This window comes from Pogona vitticeps, chromosome 2 (assembly GCF_051106095.1).
Source record: "Pogona vitticeps strain Pit_001003342236 chromosome 2, PviZW2.1, whole genome shotgun sequence".
Lineage (NCBI taxonomy): Eukaryota > Metazoa > Chordata > Lepidosauria > Squamata > Agamidae > Pogona > Pogona vitticeps.
Genome location: NC_135784.1, coordinates 106,319,915 through 106,345,602, shown reverse-complemented (window position 1 = coordinate 106,345,602; position 25,688 = coordinate 106,319,915). Strand labels below are relative to the sequence as shown.

Genomic DNA, 25,688 nt, shown 5'->3' with positions numbered 1-25,688 from the left:
AAGAACCACTACTCTAGGTTGCTAGCACAATTTATTGACACCATTTTTTCTGAGCTTTCTGTTTCCAAAATAAAGCACTTCATAATTATCTGACTAAAACTGTCTTTTATTTGAGTCTTCTGTAGAAAATATTTCTTGTAAGTTTGAGTTCAGTATGAGCATTAGTCTTCCTAACATTCTCTCTACAAATATTGGCAACTCATTTCTACTCTTCCACCTCCTTTTTTCCTGTTTCACAGATTTGCCACCCATGCTCTCCTGTTTGATGTTTGACATTTACAATTAGCCTGTAGATGGTTAATCAGAGGCCAGTCTACATAGCCAAGACTCTTAAAGCCAGTGAATGTTTTGAATGTTTTACTTATGAATTCTGTGTTTCATTCTGTATTTCATTTAATTCCATATGTCTGAAGAAGTGGACGTGATCCATGAAAGCTTGCATTAAAATATAATAGTGTTTAAGGGTCCACATGTCTGGTTTGGTTTTGTTTTTGCCTGATACAATTAAAAATAAGGTAGATAAAATGCGTTCAATTATTGTCAGTAGCAAAGAATGGAAGTAGATTCCCCCCCCCCTTATATTTGACATTTGTTACTAACTCTTGTTCCTTTATATGTTTGGACCTTGGGCTTAATAGAACTCTGTTAAATAATTAACAAGCAGTATGAAGTTGGGTAACTTGACATGTCTACATAAATTGTCCTCTGAACTTTTAGGAGGCTCTTTTCTTTCTTTGCTGGAAGTAAATATAATTTTTTAAATAAAGATTGGATAGAAAGTCTTTGAAAGGGATGTTTTATGTGAATAATAATTTTGAGTTTTATAATACAGTACATTTTGTAGCACCTGTAGGATTTTCCCTAATTAATTTTCTATCTACAGTTTATAAAATTAATAAATATTACCCTTAGTTCAGACTTGGGTTAACAGAATATTTTTCAGATACTTCAACTTAATAAAATGAAAAATGTGCTGAAGCAGTAACTTTTTGTTATGCTGAATTTCATTTGAAGAATGCAGCACAGAACCAAAGCAGACAGTCTATAATGTGGAGTGTGTGACAGTAAATGCTGTTCTTCATCTGGCAGTAACAGAAGACAGACACTGATTCATCAGCCAGTAGCCGGAAGTATAGCATTCGCTTTTCACACCCGGTAGTTCTGCTGAACAATGTAATTTTTTTATACTGAACTTATGAACACTTAATGTTTTCTGTATAATTTTATGACAGTCTTAAGTTATCTTTGAGCTTGTATGCAGTTTATTGCCTTAATAGACAGGTGTCCTGTTAAGAGTATGCCATTCCTCTGTGTTACCTTGTAGTGGTACAGATGTAGCAGAAAGCCAAATATTTTTTTTCCCATCTTGAGGAACTGGCTCCCTAGGGGAGCTGTATTCTAGCTCCTAGACAGTGACTCTGTCCTTTTAAGAGCCAGGGTATATGTACCAAGCAGCAAGAACATAGGCTTCCATGTTACTTACCTTTATTATGTTAAGTGGTTGTTATTTTTTCTAAGTGATTAACAAAAGCAGCCCGCAGTTGTAAACTCTGAATAGCTAAGTGACTTTGGTATCTGGCTGTGGAGCCAAAGGATAAGAGTTCAATTCCCACTGTGCCTCTCAGACAGGGGCTGGACTTAATGATCTATATAGTCCCTTCCAGCTCTACAGTTCTAAGATTACTGTATAGTGATTGGCATAGGATTCCTTCCTCTTTGTGTCAGTCAAGATTTTTCATTACTTTATGTCCTCTTTGTGTTCACTGTCCACCTAATCATTTACAGCTGCACTAGGGAGCCAGTTCCTCATATAGTTCAAACAAGATAGTTCTGTCTCCATGCTTATCAACCACCCTTCCATCTTGGTTGTTGGGTATGTGTGTGTGTGCCTCTTGGCTTGAATTCTTTATTAGGATAGAAGTGGGCATACGTGAATGAATAGTTCAGATGTTTTTTTTTTTATTTTTGTTTGTTTTGAGAGACTAGCTGTGACTATTTAGGTTGCCCCAATATTTGGATATTAGAGTTCATATGGGTGCATAGGAAGAGGCATGCCACTCAGTTCTCAACTGCATATAGTGCTACTTAAGCCATAATTTTTTAGTTCTTTCTTAGGGGCATTATTTTGCTGAGTGTGACATTTAAATGCCCCAACATTTGATTGCCTGAATTCTGTTGTGCAGGGGAGGATAAAATATAAAACTACAATGAGAACCATTTATGTGAACTTTAGTAATGTACCAGAGCTAAAATGGTACTCTCATATTGTTACACTGATAATTTCTACGAATAGGAAAGCAGAACAATGGAAGTGGACACCCAGCTTATTTACCATTTTGACACATAATGACCAAACCAACGTTGCCATAACCGGTATATATTATTTTTATTATTTATTTAAAATATTTTCACTTCACCTTCATCCACTGATGAGTTCGGTATCAGTGAGTTTCGGTATCTCTAGCTGCAGAGCCAGAGTCTGAGAGTTCACTCCCCTGCTGTACATCCCAGAAGAGCCGGTCTATGTGGCCTTGGGCAAATTGCAGAGTCCCAGGAAGCCCCCAGAAGAAGGGAATGGTAAAGCACTTCTGAGTTCTGTATTCTCTACCTAGAAAACCCTGAAAAGGGTTGTTATAAGTCAGAATTGACTAGATGGAACACTGTGGTGTGTTTTTTTAACTGTTGTTATTTCTCCTACAAAGGTACCAAGGCGGTATCAGTGGTAGTATTTGTTTTTGACACAAACTATGTAAAAGGACAGGGCACATCTTAAGTTCGGCAAGATGTGATTATTATAGTTAAACCTATATATTTTTGTTCTGCAGTGTTGCCCTTGGTTCAAAATCTTTTATATTCAACTAAAAAATTCTTAACATACTTTCATACCTCTTTCCTTCTTTTCCTCAATAATTGATGGCTTTCTCTGCTCTTTCTTTTGCACTCTGTCTTGTTCTGCCTCTAAACATGGTTCTGTTTAAATATTATAGATAACAGTTGATAGTCATTGATCCTTGCAGTTATGATTTCCATAATTATGTAGCTTTTGAATTTCCTCAACACTGAGCTAGTCAAACCTTCAGAATACTCACATTCCTTGGATATAACTTGTAATTTGTTTATGGTAATAAGATCTGCAGATCAGTGTTCATAAAAGGTATGTTGCAAACATGTACTGAAGGTTGTTGTGGGTTTTTCGGGCTTCTTGGCCGTGTTCTGAAAGTGGTTCTTCCTAACGTTTCGCCAGTCTCTGTGGCCGGCATCTTCAGAGGACAGCAAACTATTATATTATAGTTGAATAAATCTTGAAACAAATGTAACTGAAACAAAGTTGAGACTTAAAATTTTATCATAAGGTGGAATGTCTTTTTGCACTGTTTAGTCATTGAACACAATCTAAGGCAGGTGTCAGGGAACTTTTTTACCTTTTACCCCTCCCCTCCCAAAAAAAAAATTATATACGCTGACATTACCCCCTTGATTTGAAAGGAAGGATCTCGGTCACGTGCTGTCATTTGAGTGCGGCCTGCACCTGGGCGGTGGTGGCCGCCTTCTCCTCTGCCTGGTGGTGCCGCACTCAGTCCTTGGCCCCACAGGGATGGATCCCTTTCCCCGTTGGTGGGTGTCTCCTGGGCAGCTGGTGAAGAGAAACAGGCGGCTCGCCCGCCGGGGGTGCCCAATGCCGCCTCTGGCACCGGCTTCAGCAGCTGCTCGCTGGGGCAGCCGCATCACACCTTGGCATCAGGGCTCCTGCAGACTTTGCCATCGAAGCCCCATGACAGCTGCCACACGGAGGGCGAGAGGCTCTGCCAGGTCCCCCAGACAGCGTGGAGGTGCCGTCGAAGGAAGCCACATGGCTGGGCAAGTGCCACTGCCACCCGACAGGCTCCTCTGGGAACAGGGGTGTGGGGCGGCAGCCCGGTGCCAGGAGGTTGATTCTGGCCTGGGCTGCCGTCATGGCTGCACCCACCCCCCTCCGCCGCAATCCACCTCTCTAGGAGGAGAGGCTCCTCCTGGCCGGGGTGCTCTGGCCATTCGCCCTGGCTTCACCCTCCGCTGCCCCCCACCTCCGCTGCCCTATGCCACCAGCTGGGGCCTGTTGCCAGCCACCATCTGCCATGACTCTCCAGGCTGGAGAAGGGGGCGAGAAGGAAGCGATCGGACAGTCAGGGAACAGCCCTTCTGTGCAGAGGAGGAGGAGGGAAGGGGTTAGGGTCACATTCTCATTACCCCCAGGATTTTCATTTTTATCCCATTTTGGTGTAATTTACCCCTGTTCTCTGACCACTGATCTAAGGTGTACAAGTATAAATTTTTAGTTAAATAATACAGGAGTGTTCTATATTTAAAAACTTTCAGGTGTATATGGTTAAATGGAAGGATTATCTTTTTCCCATACAAATTGTGACCATGTGTTCTGACAAAAACTATAAAAAGACTGGGACAGAGAATATATAAAAAATAAATGAGCTAGCAAACCCATATGATCATTACATAGAATGTTTAATTTTAAAAATATAGTGCAGAAGCGTACTTTGAAAAGTATAGTTGTAAGACTCGGGATGTGTTCCATGCCATCAGGTTGGACTTACAGCAACCCTAATAGGTCTTTCAAGGCAAGTGTGATATTTAAAGAGCGGTTTTACCAGTTCCACTCCTCCAATGAGTTTTTATGGCTCTGCAGGGATTCCAATCATATTCTCCAGTATCCTACTCTGTCACTCTATCCAATATACCACACTGAGAATCACAAGACCCAGGGCAGTAGTAACTTTCTAGAATTGACTCTTTTCTATCTCTGTATTTTTGTCACTTCTTAATTGAAACATCAGAAAACTAACCACTGACCTGTGAAATCTTGAGAGGAAACAGGAAACTAGAAAACAGTTCCTCCCCAGGGACTTTTTTTTTCAGTTTTTCAGTAGAAACTTGGAAACTTTGAGAATAGAGGAAAAACACTCAAATGAAAAGTTTTGTTTTCCTAATATAATAAAATGCTTTCTAAGACATGATTTAACCCTGTCAAAGTGCCAGCAATTAGGTAGTATGAAGATTTTAATGTAAGGCAGTCTACAGAATTGAAAAAATAGTAATTCCTGTGGAGACTTCAGAATATTTAAATCCAAGATATGTTGATACATCTTGTGGATGCTGCAATCTTCATAGTGGACTGCATTGCAGTGTATGCACTGCAATATAAAGTTGTGACTGTTTGCAACTATGTTTTGTTTAGTTAAGAATATAGTTGCAATTTGCTTGTATAAAACTTGAATTCAAGTCACTTTTGATGTGTGGTGATTATGAGTTAATGACCTCCCAGCCTCAAATCTTGCAAATCAACAAGATCTCATGTTATATTTTTCTCACTTCCTACTGCCACCTCCATATTGTCTTTTCTCGTCAGTTCTGATTTTTTTTTATATGTGCATGATAGGACAGCCTCAGTTGACTCATTTTTGCTCTAGTGAGAGTTCAGTCTTGACTTAATTGAGCAACCATTTTTCTGACTTTAGCTGTCTGTGGTATCTGTAAGGCTCTCCACCAACACATTTCAAATAAGCTGATTTTTGTCCCTGTCTTCACTTTCTTTTAGATAGTAGGGATGATTTTGACCTTGGTTTCCAGTGACAATCTTTCGTAATTCCCAACTGTCTCTTTTTAAAAAATTCAGAAGGCAAGGGGAAAACCTGCTTGTAGAGCTTTGGTCCAAAATACTTTTCTTCCTCAGATTGACTACCCCAAGGAAAGTATTTGGGAACTGGAACATAGCATTATAGTCTGCATTCTGTGGAGTGGGCATAGAATAGGTTTACCTGAAAGGTTAATGGGTGTTATGTTTCTCCATTGTATGTGTTGCAAAACCTTTACTCAAACCTTTGCTTCACCATTTTGTGAATCCAAAAACAGCCCTCCAAAATATTTTGGCACAGAGGGACTACAGCTGCAGTCCAGCTTATTCTTTTTTTGTGTCCTCTCTGAGCAACCATAGTACAAATCCTCTAACACGAGGTAATTTTATATAATGGAGGTTTCTGTTGGAATTTATGTGTAGTGTATTTAAAACTTCTGTTTTAAAAAGCCAGGAAATTCAGTTTTTCAAAGAAAAAAACCTTCGGTTCATGAATCTGGGATTTTGTGCTTCTGTATCTATGATACAGAAAGCCAGGAAATAGCCTGATGTTGCTGAACAATATTGTGCCCATGTTGCCAGCAGGAAAAAGAACGTCAAGCTTCACATAACAAAGGGCAGCGTGAATGCTGACAACACCAGTGGCAGCAGTCAAGATGGTCTACACTCTACAGAATACCCTCTTATGCTCACTACCTTTCCCACTTGTCAAAAAACAGTCCTGACACTTGCTTTATGTTTGGGTGAGACATAGTAAACTGATGAAAAAAAGGAGTCAGCTTTTGGGATTTTACCTTGCTTGGTGTCTCTTAGTGTGCAGATTGCCCTGTTTTGGTGCTGATTGTGGTTCTCTGTCCTGATAGTCCATTTGGATCTCATCAATTTGAAATTAGATGCTCCTTTTAAAATTTTTTGGCTATCATCATTTGCCTTTGATGAGATCTGAGTATGAACATAGCCCACCGGGTGGGAGAATTACAGTCCTAAGTAATTTTATGAATAAAGGAGTATGAGTAAGTAACAGGGCTGAAGATGGAATGGTGAACGAATTCTTGAAACTGAAATATGTCTGCTTATGTTGGAGAAAGCATCAGTGGATTTTTTGATATATGGAATATGATGCAAATGCAATTCCTTACATAATATTCAGAAGTGTGATAATTTCATTGCTTGTGATAATGTTAGCCTAACCATTTCAGTACTGCTGCTGATTATTGTGGACAGATGGTTAAGTAAAAATGTCCTCTTGTGTTTCAAGATCAGCACCTCCAGTTTCCATTACTTTAGATCAATGGCTACAAAATAAAATAATAGTTAAAAATTATATAGATTAAATATAGCATGAATCCCAGTATGTATCCATATTATATTGTCTTTTAGTTCAGGAAGAATTTAAAAAACTAAATAATTGTAGGAAAAATAATTTTCTGAAGGTGCCATTTTTTCCTCTTTTATTAATTATTACTGTGCACTGAACAATGAATTATTTTGGAAAATGTTTTTTAAAATTATTTCAGGATGTGGACTGCTTTGCTATTATTGGCTGAACTCTATTAGTAAATTTCAACTAGAATAGGGCCATTAAATCAGTGGGGATTTGGTGAATCAGCTCCTTCATAAGTTCCATTGGTTCAATATGCCTATCTTAGTTGTGGCTTACTTCAGGATTTCAGATATTAACTGATTGATAGACTGTAACATTATTTCTGAGTTTGTTTTGGCCCAGAAGACCTACTATATTGACTTATAAAATAAAATATTAAATAATTAGAAGCTTTGATGTCTATGAATAATAAAAAGTTTGTCTGTGTAGTTATAATTGAATTGTGAGTATATAAGAACTCAAATTGCTTTTCTCAAATTGTGGTGACAGAACAAAGTCTTGTAATTAAAAATATTCCTTTTATTTTTATTGTTTTTAACCATGTTGCTCTTAAAAAAATATAGAGAAAAATGTACTATATTTTTGTAACTAGGAATACACACAAACTGGGGCGGGCTATCTCATAGCTTAGAAGAGACAACATCAGGACAAAATATATCTTCATAAATTGAATCAAGATTAGTAAAGACCAGTGTACACCATCTCTGTTATACTACTGATAAATAGAAACCATCTGGTGAAAACTTTTCATTGTAGTTGTTTATATTGCTTTCATGTGTTGCAGCTGTTAGTGTCCCATTAATAATGAAGCACTGCACCTTAATCTCCCATAGATTTAACAAGTAGTCTTTTTCCATTTATTTGCTCTAATTAACTTTGTAGAAAACATGAAAAATCTGGGGATGCACATGGTGAAAATGCTTAGATTTCTTCATTTCAGGTTTTGGAGCGTTGTGCCTCATGTATTTTTGGATACAAGTCTTATCATTAATACGGAAGGGAATTGCTCTTTCTGGTACTTTTGTTTCATTTTCCTCCATGTAAGCAACATGACAAACAAAAGTCAATTGTCAGGGGACCTATGCAAGATCTAATAATACTTTAAAGTTGACATTTATCAGCGTGCCATCCTCCTACTCATTATTATCATACAATTTATCAGCAGGGAGCAGTATAGGTGAGAAAGAATCATAATGAGATCATCATTGGACTTGTGTAGGGCAGCACTGACATTCATTATCATCCCCATCATCAGTTACCAGCTTGCCTTGCTTTTTTAGCAGGCACCCCCTCCTTCGCCAGCCTTTGGTGTACTGCACAAGGCATTGTCAGAGCTGGACCCAAGCTGTTTAGGACTTTATAGGTTAGAACCACCACTTTGAATTGTGCCTGGAAATGGATCAGTAGTCAGTGGAGCTGTTGTAACAGGAGAGTTATGTGATCCCTGTAACCAAACCTCAGTTAGCAGTCTGGCTGCCGTGTTCTGGATCTGCTGAAGTTTCTGAACTCTTTCCAGAGGCAGCCCCAGGTAGAGTGCAGGTGGGATCTAACTAAGGCATGTGTAACTAAAGAAGCAACCAATAGTGTTCCATGGTATCAGGGTGGCAAATATTACACACTCTTATCAGTTCCTTGCTTCTGAACTTCTTCTCATAGTACCACTCTACGTTCCCATCCCAACCATGTTCTGTGGTCTTCTAACATTTTCAAATTCACACCCACCATTTCTTCCTACCAAGGCCATTGCCATTAACTGCCAGCAGTGTTTTTTCTGCATCTCATCCTATTATCATGGAGCTATGCACTGTGTGCCTGCTCACTCACTCAGCAATCTCACAATCAAAAGCCAAAGAGAGAGACAGACAGCTCAGTGTGACTGGGACACTCTGGCTCATAACATAACAACACTATGTCTGCTGTTGCAGAGAGATGCTGAAGCATTGGGCTTGTTGGGAGGTGTGAGCAGCACTTTCTTTTTGGCAGCTTTCTTTTTGAACCGAATCTAGGTCATAAAGCCTTCCAATTTGGCTGTTCTCCACATGAGACACGTTTGGGTGCCTGTAGGTGTAGAGTTGGGTGTCAACCGCATAATCTCTCCCAGTGGTCCCAGTGGTATATGTTAAATAACATAGGAGACAAAACAACCCCAAGTAACTCCAGAGGTCAGCGGCCAGGGTTTTGAATAGGAGTCCTGCAACACTACCTTTTGAGTCCAATCCTCCAGGAAGGATTGGACCCGCCATAAAAGAGTGTCCCCAAGTCCCATTCCAGAGAGATAGGTCAGTAGGATAATGTGGTCCTTTTAGCTTTATAATAAAACTATGCTCATCCACCAACTGGCCACTTTGGAGGGGGGGGGACTCTGGACTTGAGAGCACTGTAGAAGAAGGGCAGTATTGTAGTCCATACAGGAAGCAGTAGTCCACACAGACACCATCCACAGAAACACAGAACAATCACCCAAACTGGCCAAAATATATATGCAACAAAATAAATTAATGCATAGGAAAAATTACCAATGTAAAAAAAAATTGGAAAGAAGTACCCCCCCCCCAGAAGCAAGCTATGAAATAGCAGTAGTACAATTCTCAATTAAATTGAGGATATTCTCTGAATCCTCACTGTTGACTGCTCTCATTGCAAGATTCATGATAATCTTCGTCAGAATACTAATGAGTTAATTTTACATACATTAGTCAAACAGAGATAATCCAAATTAGGAAGTCTGAAATATTTCTGATCCTCTTCTTCTGTTAAACCAAATTATTAGGATTTCTGAGACTTTCTGTCAGACATTTTTTTAAAAGTTCTTAAAGCAAAAGAAATATCCTTATTCCACTTAACCTGAAAGTCCCATCCCTAATAAGATCTTTGTGACAAAGGAATTCTTTCTATACAAAGAAAGAGGCCTATTGTGGAGAATAATTCAAATGTTGACTTACCGTATTTTTCGCACCATAAGACACACTTTTTTCCCACAAAACAGGGGGGTGGAAAGTCTGTGCGTCTTATGGAGCGAAGAAAACAGATTATATTTTCCTGTTTTCTTCTCCTAAAAAAAATGGTGCGTCTTATGGAAGGGTGCATCTTATGGAGCGAAAAATACGGTAATTATGTTTTTCTAGACTTCTGTATCTGATGTTGGGACACTGCCACCACTTTTGGTGGTCCAAATCAGTGACACCACATCCTCTCTACCATTTGGTGTCCAGGTCTTTATTTACATAGCTTTGTTGTATATTACCATTTACCACTTTAAGTATTACTACATATATTACTTTAAGGGAGTGCTCCCTTGTGTCAGCTATAACATTTGAGTCTTGGTGTATTCCAGATATCTTTCCATATTTCTTTGCTTATGTGATATACTGGATCATACCTGCAGATTTCTGTGAAGCCAAGGCTTTTTCTGCATATGACAAGATTATGATTTTGTACCATTTTGAGGTCCTTGCCTTTTGATTGGTACTGCCAGTTAGTTCTTCTGTTGGGGTTGAAAGAGCATGTGTTGTAATCTGGAACATAGATATAAAGTGATGGATTCATAAAAACTGAAACCATGAAGGGTTAAGAACTTTTAGTTCTGATTAGAGTTCCACTGGTCTGTAAGGGCTTCTGCCTAGAAATAGGTATCTTGAGACAGAATTGCCTTCTCCCCCCCCCCTTAATCCCTTAAATCAGTGATGTCGAACTGGCCAGCAGAGGTGGTGGTGAAGGCTTCTGGGAGTTGAAGTCCAAGAACATCTGGAGGGCCACAGTTCAACACCACTGCCTTAAATCATGCTCATTTGCCATCATCATAGAAAGGATGTGGTTTTAGAACGAAATTAATGGGGATGGGGATGATAGCAGCTTTTCTTTCCATTAGATCCAGATCTTAAAAGTGTCGTGGAGAAGGGGATTGTCTATGCAGTGCAGAACAAAAACACGAAATACCACATTTTCTTCCGAAATTTTAAAAGAGGACCATAGGCTCCTTTTCTTATGTCCCTTCAAAGCTTCCAGCTGTAACCACAGTTCTAGAATTTTGTACAGCTGTCCAATATGGTAGGCTGCATACAGTAGATGTCAGGGATGCCAAAACCTTCTGTTGTTCTTCATGGCCTCTGTGAATGCACACAATTGGGTTGTTCTGTGCCTGTGCTGAACCCCTCAGAAGTTTCTAGAGCTTAAAGACACATGGTTAGTGGGATGTTCCCCCATGGAGCGCACGCTCCGCCCACCACTGATCTCCTCAGTTCCTTTTTTCCACTGTGTTGGCCAAACCTGTTTTGGAGAACTAGAGCAATCTATTGAATTAATACTTTCCATCAAATCATTGTTTATTTTCTTCAAATTCCTTTTCAATAATCTTTCTTCATTGGACATTTCCCCTGTGAGTTTACTCCGGGTTTTTTCTCTGTCTATGTTTGCCAATCCCGTCCCCCATGATAGTTTTTCCCTTCCCTTTTCCCTGCTCTTTTATGTCCTCCAGGCCTTTCAAGTGATGCGTGCTCTGCACAAATAAAATCCCGCTCACCTTTATGGCCATGCCCTTTGTCTTTTCTGTCTTGGAGAACCACATCCGACACACTCTTGCTCCAAGTGTAAAAGGCTAACTAAACCATCGCTAAAACTGTGTTTACAAAGACTGAGACTTACCTCTTGGAGAAATCTCTGAATCCATCTCCGGTCACTGTGGAGTCTGCACAGTCTCCAGACCCTCGACCTGATCGGCAAAATCCACCCCATTTCCGTTTCCAGCCCAGCAATTCCTTCTTCTCACCATAAGAAGTTGGAGTCCGCTTCGAAATAGAAATCGGTGTCGACGACGACCTTGACTCAGTCTAGAGTCTTCTAAAAAGAAAAAAGGCAAGACAACTTCAAAGAAAAGACTCTGAAAGTCCACTCAGCTCGACCCATCACAGCTGACTTCCATCACCCATCTTGGAAGAATCATCCAGAGATGCTCCGGGCTCTCTTTCTAGCAGAGATGACCCGTCTCTACCTCCAGCCCAAACTCCAGCCTCCGCTGGTAGCTTGTCGCAGAGTATTGGCCTCTCTCCAGCTGATGTTCATTCCAACCAGACCTTGGCCCATTCGAGTCCTGCATCATCAGGGCGGGCAATTCCAATTGAATTATTTGGCTCCGATTCGTCTTGCAACTGTCCTAGAAAACATCGGGAGAAGAGACGACATCTATCACCTGCTCCTTATGACCCTCCACACTGGGAGTACTACTCTTGTTTGCAATTGTCTCAACACCAGTTCCGAGATGAAGAGATTGATACTACCAGTATTACCCATATCTACCTGACGATCCTCAAGAACAACTGTATTATGATGAGCCTAGAACGGTTTGCTATACTTTACCGTATCCACCCTGATACTCACCTTCACTCTCTCCATCTCCACCTCGACATCGACACGGTTTTCAACATTCAATACTGACTCATGCAACCCTTCCGACTAAACCAGCCCTAAAACACCCTTCATCAACTGTAGAACATTCTCAAAGTGTTCTAATCATTCCTCCAAACACCTTCCCCATGCATTACTGCAAGTTACTACCACTTATAAAGGTCCTCCTCTTCCGCCTACAGACACGGAGATATATTCCAGACAGGTACTTCCTACAGCACAGCCTCCCTCCTCCGCATAAATATCAATGTCAAAAACTCAACACCAATCTCCTTCTTCAGGTTCATCCCCATCGATTCAGGACTTTGTCTCTGACATATCGCAGGAATAACCATCTAATTTACTGACACCGACTTCTGATGTCACTGAGAATCACCCACCCTCTCCATCAGAAGACTTCACTTCTTACTCTCAACTAGTAATGAGAATGGCTAAATCTTTACAACTTGAAATTAAGGAGCCACCAACACCTGAACAGGACTTGGTGTTTGACGATATTAATCAACATAAAATGCCCCCTCTCAGTCTGGCATTCATTCCGGCTATGCTTGATTAGGTCAAGGAATCATGGGACAAACCTCCCTCTTCCTTACAAATTTTCAGACGTGTCGAAAATCATTATAAGACCCAAGGTACGATACTACGTTTCTCACCAAACATCCGACACCAAACTCCATAATAGTAGAGTCAATCAAGAGTCCAAAATAAATTCTCAATTGCACCTACAAATAAAGAAGGTAGAAAATTAGATGTTCTCGGCAGGAGGCTCTATTCTCTCACCTCATTCTTGATGCGAGTTGCCAATTATCAAGCCGTGATGAGAGCTTACCATAGGCAACTATGGAATAAAATTCTCCCAGTACTTCAAATGGCCCTGGAATCATCTAAGACAGAAGCCTTTAACATCCATGCTGAGGCTTCTACACTCTCCAAACAGCAGAGGATTGCATCGCGTCATACCGTTGATGCCACCTCTAAAGCTATGGCCAATTCTATCGCACTCCAGCTTCATGCATGGCTTAGATCTCCTGGCATATCGGATGATACCAGATCTAGAATAGAGTATCTACTTTTTGACGGAGCTGGACTTTTCCATGAAAAAACGGACAAGGTGATGGACAACCTCCATAAGATCCGTAAAACTGCTCGGTCCTACTCTGCCCAGCAGACATACAAATACCAGAGGCCCCAGTATCGAAGACAACCTTTTTACCAACAACAATACCAACAATTGCAACAACCATACAGACCATACAAACCTCAAACATCGGACAGGCGCTTTCAAGGACCTTCAACCTCAGCTCCATCTTCCTTTCGAACCCAACAACAGCAACCATGCCACCAACCCTTTCGGCGTACACAAAAGAAGGGTAAGCAAAACCCATAGACTCCCTTCACTTACTTTCAATTCTTCAACCCTGTTCCAAACAAGATTGCTTCCCTTCCTTAATGCTTGACAATGTATAATTAATGACCAATGGGTCCTTTCCATCATTAAAAACGGTTACTTCATTGAATTCAAAACTATCCCACCAATTGGAAACATTTAAAAATACCCCTTATTCGACAGTCCTTCAAGAAGACGTTTCCCTTCTTCTCCAAAAACAAGCCATAACCACTGTCCTTCCTTCTGTCCTGCATGATGTTTTTTTTACTCCAGATATTTAACAATTAAAAACTTTGCTCTTTAGGCAGGCCTTCCCTCCTGCCAATTCTTGATTGTACTGTCTTGCGTTTGTTGTTTATTCTCCCATCTTGATCATATTATTATTGTATATTTTAATTGTTGTTTTAGTTGTTTGAGCACAATATGTTGTGAGCCGCCCTGAGTAGACTCCTGTCTAGAAGGGTAATTAATAAATAAAACAAACAAATAAATAAATAACTACCGAAAAAGGATGGAGGACGCCGTCCCATCCTCAGCCTCAGAAATCTCAATAAATTCATCTGACCTATATGCTTCAGAATGTTGACATTAGACACTATCATTCCTCTCCTTTCACAGGGAGACTGATTTGTTGTCATTGATTTTCAAGGTGCATACTTTCACATCTCTATTCACCCGAATCACCACAAATTCCTTTGATTCCAATTCGACGACACCACATACCAGTTCTGTTCTCTCCCATTTGGACTTTCGAGAGCACTGAGGACTTTTACCAAATGCATGGCACCAGTCACTGCCTACCTTCGACTCCAAGGTATCAATATATTCCCTTCTGTAGACGACTGGTTGATGGACTCAGCCTTGTATCACTATGCCGACAGAGCTATCCAACTCACTCTCGATACTCTTTGAGACCTCAGCCTCAAGGTGAATCTTGCCAAGTAACATCTCGAGCCGTCTCAAAACGCTACCTATATTGGAGTGTACTTCGATTCCCTACAAGCCAGAGCTTTCCTCCCCACATGAGAGAATCCTCAAACTAAAAAAGGCTATTCAACCATTCTGGCCTCTAGCCTCGGTGTCAGCCCATCATGTCCAACACCTCCGTGGACTCATGGCCTCGACAACCGCAGTTATACAGCACGCACGGCTCAAGATGAGGTTGCTTCAGTCATGGTACCTGTCAATATTCGATCCCATGATGGACCACCCACCTGTGTGTCTAGCAGTAGCACCCAAGCTTGCACATCAACTCACCTGGTGGACATTTCTCCCGAATTTGCTCGTCGGGAAACCCTTCTTGCCTCTCCAATCGACGATACAAGTTGCCACCAACGCCAGTTCATTGGGATGGGGAGCACATTGTCGGCATCACAGGATCCATGGCCTATGGACAAATCAAGAGAAAACATTACACATCAATCCCCTCAAACCCTTAGCAATTATCAAGGCTTTCACACTTTCCTACCACTCATTGAGGGATGTGCAGTCCAACTTGCTATGGACAATACGATGGCCACCATCCAGACATATTCTCTCTGAACTTGATAGGGTGGAGGATACTCCTGCCATAAAGGATGTACTTGATTGGGCTCAAAAGCCCTCAACCCAGCTTCTATACCAAAACAAATTGAAAGCATTTCTTTCCTTTACTGATTCTCAGAACTTACCTGCAACACCAGTCTCTTTGAAGACTTTACTTTCCTTTGTCCTTCATCTCTTCAATTTTGGATTATCTCATTCCACCTTGAAATTTTATATCTCTGCTATTGTAATTTTGAATCAGCCAGATTGTTTCCTCATCCAACTTTGAAAACATTTCTCAAGGTACTCAACAATATTCACCCCCACATCAACTTCTTATCCCTCAGTGGTTTTTACAACTCATCCTCAATACACTTACTCGACCACCCTTTGAACCAATGGCTACCTGTGATCTTAAACTACAGTGGTGCCTCGCATAGCGAGGTTAATCCGTTCCGGATTAACCTTCGCTATGTGAAAACTTCGTTAAACGGAAAGCAAAAAGCCATTGGAACGCATTAAACTTAGTTTAATGCGTTCCAATGGCTTCCGTACTCACCGTTCAGCGAAGTTCCTCCATACCGCCGCCATTTTCGCACCCTCGGTAAGCGGGGCGCGAAACTGGTGGCCATTTTGGAACCGCCGATCAGCTGGGAGGCGGGCTCTTGCAAGGAGGGAGCCACCTCCCTCCTCTGCAAGAGCCCGCTGCCCAGCTGGGTAGAAACGCCGGCCGGCTCTTGCAAAGGAGAGAGGTGGAGGTCCCTGCTCTCCTTCGCAAGAGCCTTTCTACCCAGCTGAGAGGCGGGCTCTTGCAAGGAGGGAGCCACCTCCCTCCTCTGGAAGAGCCCGCTGCCCAGCTGGGTAGAAACGCCGGCGGGCTCTTGCAAAGGAGAGAGGTGGAGGTCCCTGCTCTCCTTCGCAAGAGCCTTTCTACCCAGCTGAGAGGCGGGCTCTTGCAAGGAGGGAGCCACCTCCCTCCTCTGGAAGAGCCCGCTGCCCAGCTGGGTAGAAACGCCGGCCGGCTCTTGCAAAGGAGAGAGGTGGAGGTTCCTGCTCTCCTTCGCAAGAGCCTTTCTACCCAGCTGAGAGGCGGGCTCTTGCAAGGAGGGAGCCACCTCCCTCCTCTGGAAGAGCCCGCTGCCCAGCTGGGTAGAAACGCCGGCCGGCTCTTGCGACGGAGAGCGGGGACCTCCACCTCCCTCTTTCGCAAGAGCCGGCCGGCATTTCTACCCATCCTGGGCTTGGATCTGCCCCGTGCTCGGCTGAGCGCGGGGCGGATCCAAGCTGCGGCGGCGGCGGCAGGGTTTGGGGGGGTGTCAGGACCCCCCTACCCTGCCCCAGCCGCCGGGAGCTGACCCACACCGCCTATCCCAGTCATGCTAGCATGACTGGGATAGGCAGCACGGGGCGGATCCAAGCGGCGAGCCCACCCGCGCCGCCTATCCCAGTCATGCTAGCATGACTGGGATAGGCAGCGCAGGGTGGATCCAAGCGGCGGCGGTGGCGGCAGGGTGGGGGGGTGTCAGGACCCCCCTACCCTGCCCCAGCCGCCGGGAGCCGACCCACACCGCCTATCCCAGTCATGCTAGCATGACTGGGATAGGCAGCACGGGGCGGATCCAAGCGGCGAGCCCACCCGCGCCGCCTATCCCAGTCATGCTAGCATGACTGGGATAGGCAGCGCGGGGTGGATCCAAGCGGCGGCGGTGGCGGCAGGGTGGGGGGGAGTGTCAGGACCCCCCTACCCTGCCCCAGCCGCCGGGAGCCGACCCGCGCCGCCTATCCCAGTCATGCTAGCATGACTGGGATAGGCAGCGCGCGGCGACTTCAAGCGGCGGCGGCGGCAGGGTGTGTGTGTGTTCCGGACGGCTTCCAGTGCTTTGCCTGGAAGCCTTCCGGATCCACCCTACCCTGCCCCCGCCGCCGCTGAGAGCCTTCCGAGCTCTCAAAGGGGTTCTCTCCAATGTCGGAGGGGGGCCCTTTGAGAGCTGGGAAGGCAAAATGTCGGCAGTCCGGTGGTGGCTTCGGGGTCCTTCCGAGGCCGCCGCCCGCTGCCGACATTTTCCCCCAGCTGAGCTGCGGGAGCGGTCCTTCAGAGGCTCCCGCCGGTCAGATGGGGGAAAATGGTTGCCTATGGGGACAAATCGCAAAGCGATTTGTCCCCATAGGCAACATCGTAATGCAATCGCAAATGCGATCGCAAAATCCGCATCGGTATGCGAATTAATCGTTAAACGGTGCACTCGTTAAGCGAGGCACCACTGTACTTTCCTTGAAAACATCTTTTCTCATGGCAAAAACATCTACTAAGCGGGCTAGCAAACTTGCAGCCGTCCGATCCGATCCACCCTTTCTTCAGTTCCATCCAGATAACGTCACTCTTTATTTTGATGTGTCCTTCTTACCTAAAGTTGTATCAGAATTTCACCTCAACTGATAATTCTACTTAACCCATTTCTATCTCCGTCAACACCTCTCTACCGCATGCTTCATACACTTGATGTAAGACACTCCCTGGCCTTTTACATTGACAGGACCAAATTATTCAGAAAATCAGAGACTTTTTCTATGTTTTCACAATCCTCATAAAGGAGCTCCTGCTTCACCTCAATCTATTTCTAGATGGATTCTCATTGGCATATGAGTTAACGGCAAAACACCTCCGGAACATTTAACGGCCCATTCTACCAAAGCACTGTCAACATCTACTGCCTTCCGTGTAGGATTGAACTCCCTCACATCTGCTGTGTAGCGACATGGTCTACTCCATCAACCTTTGTCAGACATTACTGTCTCAACGTCAGGACACGGAATGATGCTGGTTTTGGCAGAGCTGTTTTGTCATCCTTTCTACCGTGACGTCCCACCATCCAGTAAGTGAGCTTGCCAGTCACTCAATTGTGTACATTCACAGAGGCCACGAAGAAGAAAGAGAGGTTACCTACTTGTAACCATAGTTCTTCTAGTGGTCCTCTGTGAATCCACACATCCCGCCCGTCCTCCCCTCTGTCCATCATGTTGTACTTTTAAATAGCTCTTTGGCATTGGCAGACTTTTTACAGGAACTTAGGGGATCAGTGGTGGGTGGAGCATGTGCTCCACACGAGGAACGTTCCACTAATCATGTGTATTTAAGCTCTAGAAACTTGCGAGAGGTTCAGCGCAGATGTAGAACAACCCCATTGTGTGCATTCACAGAGTACCACTAGAAGAACTATGGTTACAGGTAGGTAACCTCTCTTTGTGTGTCCCAGATGTCTATAGGCTTATGAACACTAGAATGCTTTCCTTGTTGAATAAAGTGTATACCTTCTGCAGTTCCTTTGTGACCCCTATTTGTAAAGCACAGAAGAATTAACTCATCTTCTAGAGCACAAACATCCTCATTGACATTACTCCCTAGCCACAGCAATTTTAGTTTTTGCTAGTTTACCAGTTTTCATCTGATTTTGTGCAGTAATAGTTTACAATTAAGAGAATTAGTCTAATGTGATTGCATTGGAATAAGAGTACCTAAGTACTGTAAAAGAGTTTGTTGTAACCAGAGTACCAGCAGTGATTTGATGAACAGTTGCTTCTTGAGCCCTGAGATCTCTAGGGGTTTGTTGTAAGATGACTTCTTGAATCCTTGAACCTGCTGTTTTGCCAACATTATTTACAGTGTTGACAACCCTAATTCATTCTATGGAATTGTAACTGACACTGCTAAGTTCCCAGTGAGTGATTAGAGTAAACTTCCACAACTGTGGATGTGTACTCCTTTGCTATCCTCATCTTGTCTCTGGCTGTTCCAGAACTGAAGGAAAAACCAGTGCGGATAGTGGGCACTCTTGTTTTGTATTTCTCATGATGTCATCATGGAGAATGGTAAAGAATCTGTACCGTACTATACAGTGGTGCCCTGCTAGTCAATTACCTCGCAAAACGGTTTATTCGCTAGATGAGTTTTTGCAATTGCTATAGTGCTTCGCAAAATGGTGTTTCCTATGGGCGATTTTTGCTGGACGATGTTTCGGTCTGTGCTTCGCAAGACAGGTTTTTCCAGGACCGTTTTGTGCAAGATGACAATTTTGACAGCTAGGTCTGCGACTCGCAAAATGGGTGTTTTGGGGACCGTTTTTCGCAAGACAGTGATTTTGACAGCTGATCTGCGCTTCGCATAACGGTTTTCCTATGGCCGATTTTTGCAAAACGACAACGATTTTTCCCAGTTGGAAGGCATTAAATGGATTTCGGTGCATTCCAATGGGGAACCGCATTTCGCAAAACGATGTTTTCGCAAAACAGCGATTTTCGTGGAATGAATTAACAATGTCTTGCGGGGCACCACTGTACAATGTATTCAGCCAAATAAGAGTTGCCTAGTTCCATTGCAGTTAAAAAAGCTACTCCACTGCATGAAAGGTTTTGATACATCATGTATTACTATTGCAGTTTGAGTGTTTTTGTATTTTTTGTTTCCTATGTTTTGATGTATGTACTCCTTTTTGATTATTTATTTAGCCCTGGAATAAGATCTGATGTAAGCACTTCACCATCTACCTCTTCAACAACTACGGGACCACCTCCCAAGCTCTGCCTTGTTTGCTCAGATGAGGCTTCTGGGTGTCATTATGGTGTCCTAACTTGCGGCAGCTGCAAAGTATTCTTCAAAAGAGCTGTGGAAGGTAAGATACAATCTAATTATTTAAATGATTTGTTCAATTCCCACCTCAAATATTAAGATGCTGTTATATAGATAGTGGTCCGCAACCTTTTCCCAACCGTGGACCTGTCGGGGTGTGTGGCACGCTTGCACAGGAGGCGTGACACACTCGCAATGGTGTGGCATGCCTGCATGGGGATGTAGTGCGCTCGCTCACATGTGCATGGCAGTGCTCATGGGGTGCTCGTGCACATGCACAGGGGTGTAGCACGCTCACGTGCATGGGCATGGCTGCGCTCACGGGGCAGAGCACGCATTCGCATGGCAGTGCTCGCAGGGGTCACGAGATCTGTCCCTGCGGCCCGGTCCTGCCTCGGCCATGGACCAGGGGTTGGGGACCCCTTATATAGATCACTACAGTCAGCATCTGTCCTCCAACTTTCTTCTTACATCTACCTCTTAAAATAGTAATTGCTCAGACCCACCACCAGTCTAGACATTCACTTAGTTAACTAGTATCAATTAAGGGTAAAGGAGAAGAGAAAGTAGAGCAGTGTAGCATGTGGCATGTGGTTAGATTTTTTTTAAGTACAGTAGTGCCTCGCTTGACAATGTTAATTTGTTCCAGCAAAATCGCTGTAGAGCGAAAACATCGTCAAACGAAATAAAAAAGCCAATTGAAATGCATTAAAACCCAGTTAATGCGTTCCAATGGGCTGAAACCTCACTGTCCAGCAAAGATCCTCCATAGGGGCGGCCATTTTCCATGCCTGTGCAGCAGGGAATCCGTCCCTAAGCACAGTGGGGGGCCATTTTCTTCAGCAGGTGGCCATTTTGAAACCTGACGATCAGCTGTTTTTGATCGTCGTAAAGCGAAAATTGGTTCCCGAAGCAGGGAACTGATCATCGCTAAGTGAAATTCCCCCATTTAGACCATTGTTTTGCGATCGCAATTGCAATCGCAAAAACCTCATCGTAAAGTGATTTCCTCGTTAAGTGGGGCACAACTGTAGATAAAAATGACAAATCTGGCTATATAAAATGCATGTGGGTCTAGGAGAATGGTTGCCAGCTGTTGCTTTAGGACAGGGCAGTGGTGAGGCCAAGAGCTCTTTTTTAGACTGGTTGACAGCACTCCCAAAGAGGCATAGAGAAAAGACCCTCTAATTTTCAGTTCCACTGAAAGGGGCTGAAAACAATCGCTGCACGGAGGAGGAGGAAAGCTGCACGGAGGGAGGGAGTCGCATGCACACTTGCACATGCCTTATAGGGAACCCCAGATTCTTCATTTGTTTGGTTGTTTAATACGTGATAGCATTTAATCAGCATTTAATCTGTTAAATGGCGTCTGTACATATATACAGTTTTGTGCAAAATGTAAAACATTGTATAATATGTAAACAAATATATATAAGGAAACATGTTTGAATGAGTAGACATTATCAGTTGCCTTGATAAGGCATCTCCAAATTTGCTGTTGAATACAGGAACACTGTTTTTGCCAAAATGTCCTGTAGTTTCTGCCATCTAGGAAATACTTTCCCGGGTCATTTAGGAATTTGAGATACTTAATTGTATCCATGTGTACTTGGGAGTTCCATTTATGTAATTAGAGTTATTTCCCAGATGGTCTGGTTAGAATTGCAGCTTCAGTATCAAAAGATTTTTAATTGTTGATAAACTCTTGGGATTAACACATATTTTTTAGAAAAGTTATAACAGAAGAATTTGTGTGTCTGTGATAGGAATGTTATTGTCCTAAGTCCTTGTGCAAAAAAAGCTAAAAAATTGCATTTATTGCCCCAAGAAGCAGCCATTTAGATGTTCCGTATCAGACCACGTCCAAGGGAAAGCAAGGCTGACATGTAGTTCACCAGGATGCAAGGTCTGTTTGTGAGAATTGGGCTGGTGCACAATAGTAAAGTCTATTGTAGACTTAAATTACTACAGAACCTTTAAATCATTGAAAAGAAAGGTCACCATTTTGATCTACATTCTCTTGCCTTGGCATGCAATCAACTAACCTCTTGCAATTGAGAGAAGGCTGAGGTTTCTTTTCTTTCCATGATCTGCTGGGAGCGGTAACCTACTTGCAAAGTTTGTTGGAATAGTAGGATTTGGTTTGGTTTTCTTTTTTCTAGGCACAAGGACAGAACCAAAACAAAATTCTCCCTCTCTTTTTTCATCTCAGAGCTGGAGGCATAGCCAAAGCATGTAGGCTTGTTTCTACAACTGTTCAGAGCTCCTTATTGGTGCAGAGGTATAAAAAACCCAACATGCCTACAGTTTCACCTCCTTCAAAATGTAGCCATTGAGGCCTATGGTCTCTCTCTGTCTGCCTAGTATTTCAGATGTCTAGCAAGTGTAGAACCAAGGCAGGCCTACAGCTTCTTCCAGTTCTGACATGGTGGGGCAAGGGATCATTTTCACAGTGAATAGGGTTTTCTGAGGTGCAAGCTCCAAATAGTCTCTAACTGCAGCTGTGTATCATGGGAATTATCTTTTCACTCTATATCAGGTTATGTCTTTGAGATTAAAAACACTGGCTAGTCACAATTGGTTAGCCATGATTTTTGGATCATTTGTATTATTACACCAAGACCGGTATGTTAAAATAAATATATCAAAATATATTGCTTTTTATTGTCCTTCCTTGTATTTAATGCTATTGTGTACTTTGACATGGAAATAATCTGCTTTAAAAGTTGTAGTTGAATTTAATTTGCTGCCAATATTTGCTTATACTTGGTATCATAAAAATTCCATTGGATTTAGTTTGCCCACGTTACAGGTTCCAAAAACCAAATAGTTTCCTCCATGTTTTTTTAAAGTAATAAAATCAATATATCATAAAGTACTATTTCAAAATTAGATTTCTCAGACTGACTTTGCTGGCAACTTCCTTGATGTGCTACCAACTATTTGTGACCTGAAATTTATCTTCAAATGCTATACTATTTGTATAGTTACAAAGGTTTGTTCTATGTACAAAGCTTTGTCCTTTTCCTGCTTAACTAGGTAAGAGTTGGGTTACTGAATAGTCTTTCTAAAGAGTGTGTCTTCTTTTTCACCATCTAAAGAATCATTCATAGAATTGTATGGCAAACCTCCAACAACTGGATAGCATCTTGGCAAATAATCATGTCCACTGGCCAAAAGTCTTGTGAGAAGTTGAATTACTGTACATTAATTAAGTTAAGCTACCAGACAATCCTGGAGTGGATTTTTAGGAGAGGGAAGTACAACATTCAACACATCTTTCCTGCCTGTATGTGCCATTACCCAACTGCATCCGCCCACAAGTCCCTGCACTAATTTTGGATTTGTTATTTAAATTTGTGAACAAGAATTCCTTCTCTTGGATAATCCCTATCACCAACCAACCAGTGTTTCCTCTTGCATTACTGCTATGTCATTGCAAAGCTAAGGATTTAATTCATAGTGTCCTTTTAAGAATAAGAATGTTTTGATGCAACATAGCCTTGTTTCCTTCAGGGACACCACGTAAGCCAAGTGTCATAACATAGAATGCCATTATATGGGGATATAATATCGTATGACTGCTGTGCATAAACTAATAAGCATGATTTTTGAAGCACAGATGAGTAAAATGTAAAATAAAATGTAAGAATAATGTTTAAAGCTGTTTTGTCCATATGTAATTATAGGTCTTTATTTTATTTTTCTTTATACAGTGGTGCCTCGCACAACGATTGCTTCATACAACGATGAATTCACACAGCGATGGGTTTTTTTGAGGAATTTCCCCCATCGTTTAACGATGTTCTCTATGGCGGAATTTCACTTAACGATGTCCCTTTTTGCTCATTTAAAAGTGTCTTAAAATGTTTGAAACCTGTTTTAAATGCTTGGATTCCATAGTGCACCTTGTGAAACATGTGCAAACTTAATTTGGTTTTGTTCTGAGTCTTCATTAATCTTTGGTGATTTTTTTATTTTCCCCATTTAAATCAATTGAATGGACAGTTCAATGCATTTAAATAGGGAAAACAAAAAATCACCAAAAATTAAGGACGACTCAGAACAACACCAAATTAAGTTTGCATAGGGCTCAGGAGGTGGGCTAACGATTGCAAGCATTTAAAACGTGTTCCAAACATTGTAAGACCCTTAAAAATGAGCGAAAACGGACATCGGAAAGGACTTCAAAAGCACTGAAACCGGCTTCAGTGCTTTTGAAGCTCTTCCGTTTTCACTCATTTTTAAGGGTCTTACAGTGCTTGGAACATGTTTTAAATGCTTGCAATCGTTAGCCCACCTCCTGAAGCCTATGCAAACTTAATTTGGTGTTGTTCTGAGTCGTCTTTAATTTTTGGTGCTTTTTGGATTTTCTCTCATTGGAATGCATTGAACTTTCTGTCCAATGCATTCCAATGAGAGAAAATTCAAAAAATCACCAAAAATTAAAGACGACTCAGAACAACACCAAATTAAGTTTGCATAGGGTTCAGGAGGTGGGCTAACAATTGCAAGCATTTAAAACCTGTTGCAAACATTGTAAGGCACTTTTAAATGAGCAAAAACGGACTTCGCAAAGCCATTGAAATGTATTGAGTCGGCTTCAATACCTTCCAGTGGAGGAAACATTGTTTCACTCAACGATGTTTCCTATGGGTTTTTTCACTTAAAGACGGCAATCCGTTCCAATTGGAACGGATTAACCGGTTTTCAATGCATTCCTATGGGAAATGGTGTTTCACAGAACGATGTTTCACACAACGTTGATTTTTTTGGAACCAATTAACATTGTTGTGTGAGGCACCACTGTAATTTTAAACAGTTTTGGCAGTGGATGGATGGATGGATGGATGGATGGATGGATGGATGGATGGATGGATGGATGGATGGATGGATGGATGGATGGATGGATGGATGGATGCGTTGACACAAGTACTAATAAAGCAACACTGCTATTCACATCCCCTTTGGACACAGACCACTCAAATTCTACCTCCCAAGCTTTCACTCACAGTTTTAGCCAACAGTCCAAGCTCTAACACACAGCTCTTACTGAACTGTGTCTTGTCAGAACTGGACCTCTGTCACACACACCATTATGTACAGAACAGAATCTCTCCACCAAGAATTATATCAATCAGGTTGCCACTCGATTCATATGCATTATTTCACACTGTTCAACTCTCATAACTATCACTGCTTATACACATACCTCCATTACACCGTCAGTCAATCCCAGCCACTTACCCTTAGGGGTGGGACTTTTAGTCCCAAAGTCACCTAGAATCGTCTAGGCCGACTTCTGATCTCTTCTTAAAGAGATGAGGAAACCAAAAGGCAAAACAGATTTTTCTACCACTGTTATTGGCCTTGTGGTAGTGGTGGCAGCGAAGAAGTCATTATTTTTTGCCACCATTGTGTCTGCACAGAGTTCTTTCAAGTGGTCAGAGGCCTACTAAATGGTGGCTCACAGGAAGAGAATGCAGACCAGACTGTAGCTCACTATGGAAAATTTTTGTGACACTTTGCAAGCAAAATTACTCAGATCCAATATGACTTGGATGCTGTAGTCAACACAGGTCCTGTGAATTAAAAACTATGGCCTCTGTTTATCCTATGTTAGTGGACAATTGTGGGCAATCCATGCACAATGAAGTGCCTAAATCATGAAAGTAAATAAAATATGGTAAAGAAAATAATCACCTTGCAAATAGGTTGACTACAGAAATAAAAAGTGATCCTT

General features: G+C 42.2%; 1 protein-coding gene across 1 annotated transcript in view; it reads left to right on the top strand.

Annotated features, from left to right (window-relative positions):
• The window catches only part of NR3C1 (nuclear receptor subfamily 3 group C member 1), a 95,791-nt gene that overhangs the window by 35,329 nt on the left and 34,774 nt on the right, over nucleotides 1-25,688 (top strand). Inside the window, exon 3 of the mRNA XM_020806354.3 lies at nucleotides 19,825-19,988. Coding sequence (XP_020662013.2) covers nucleotides 19,825-19,988 — 164 coding nt within the window. The remainder of the gene's footprint in view (nucleotides 1-19,824; nucleotides 19,989-25,688) is intronic.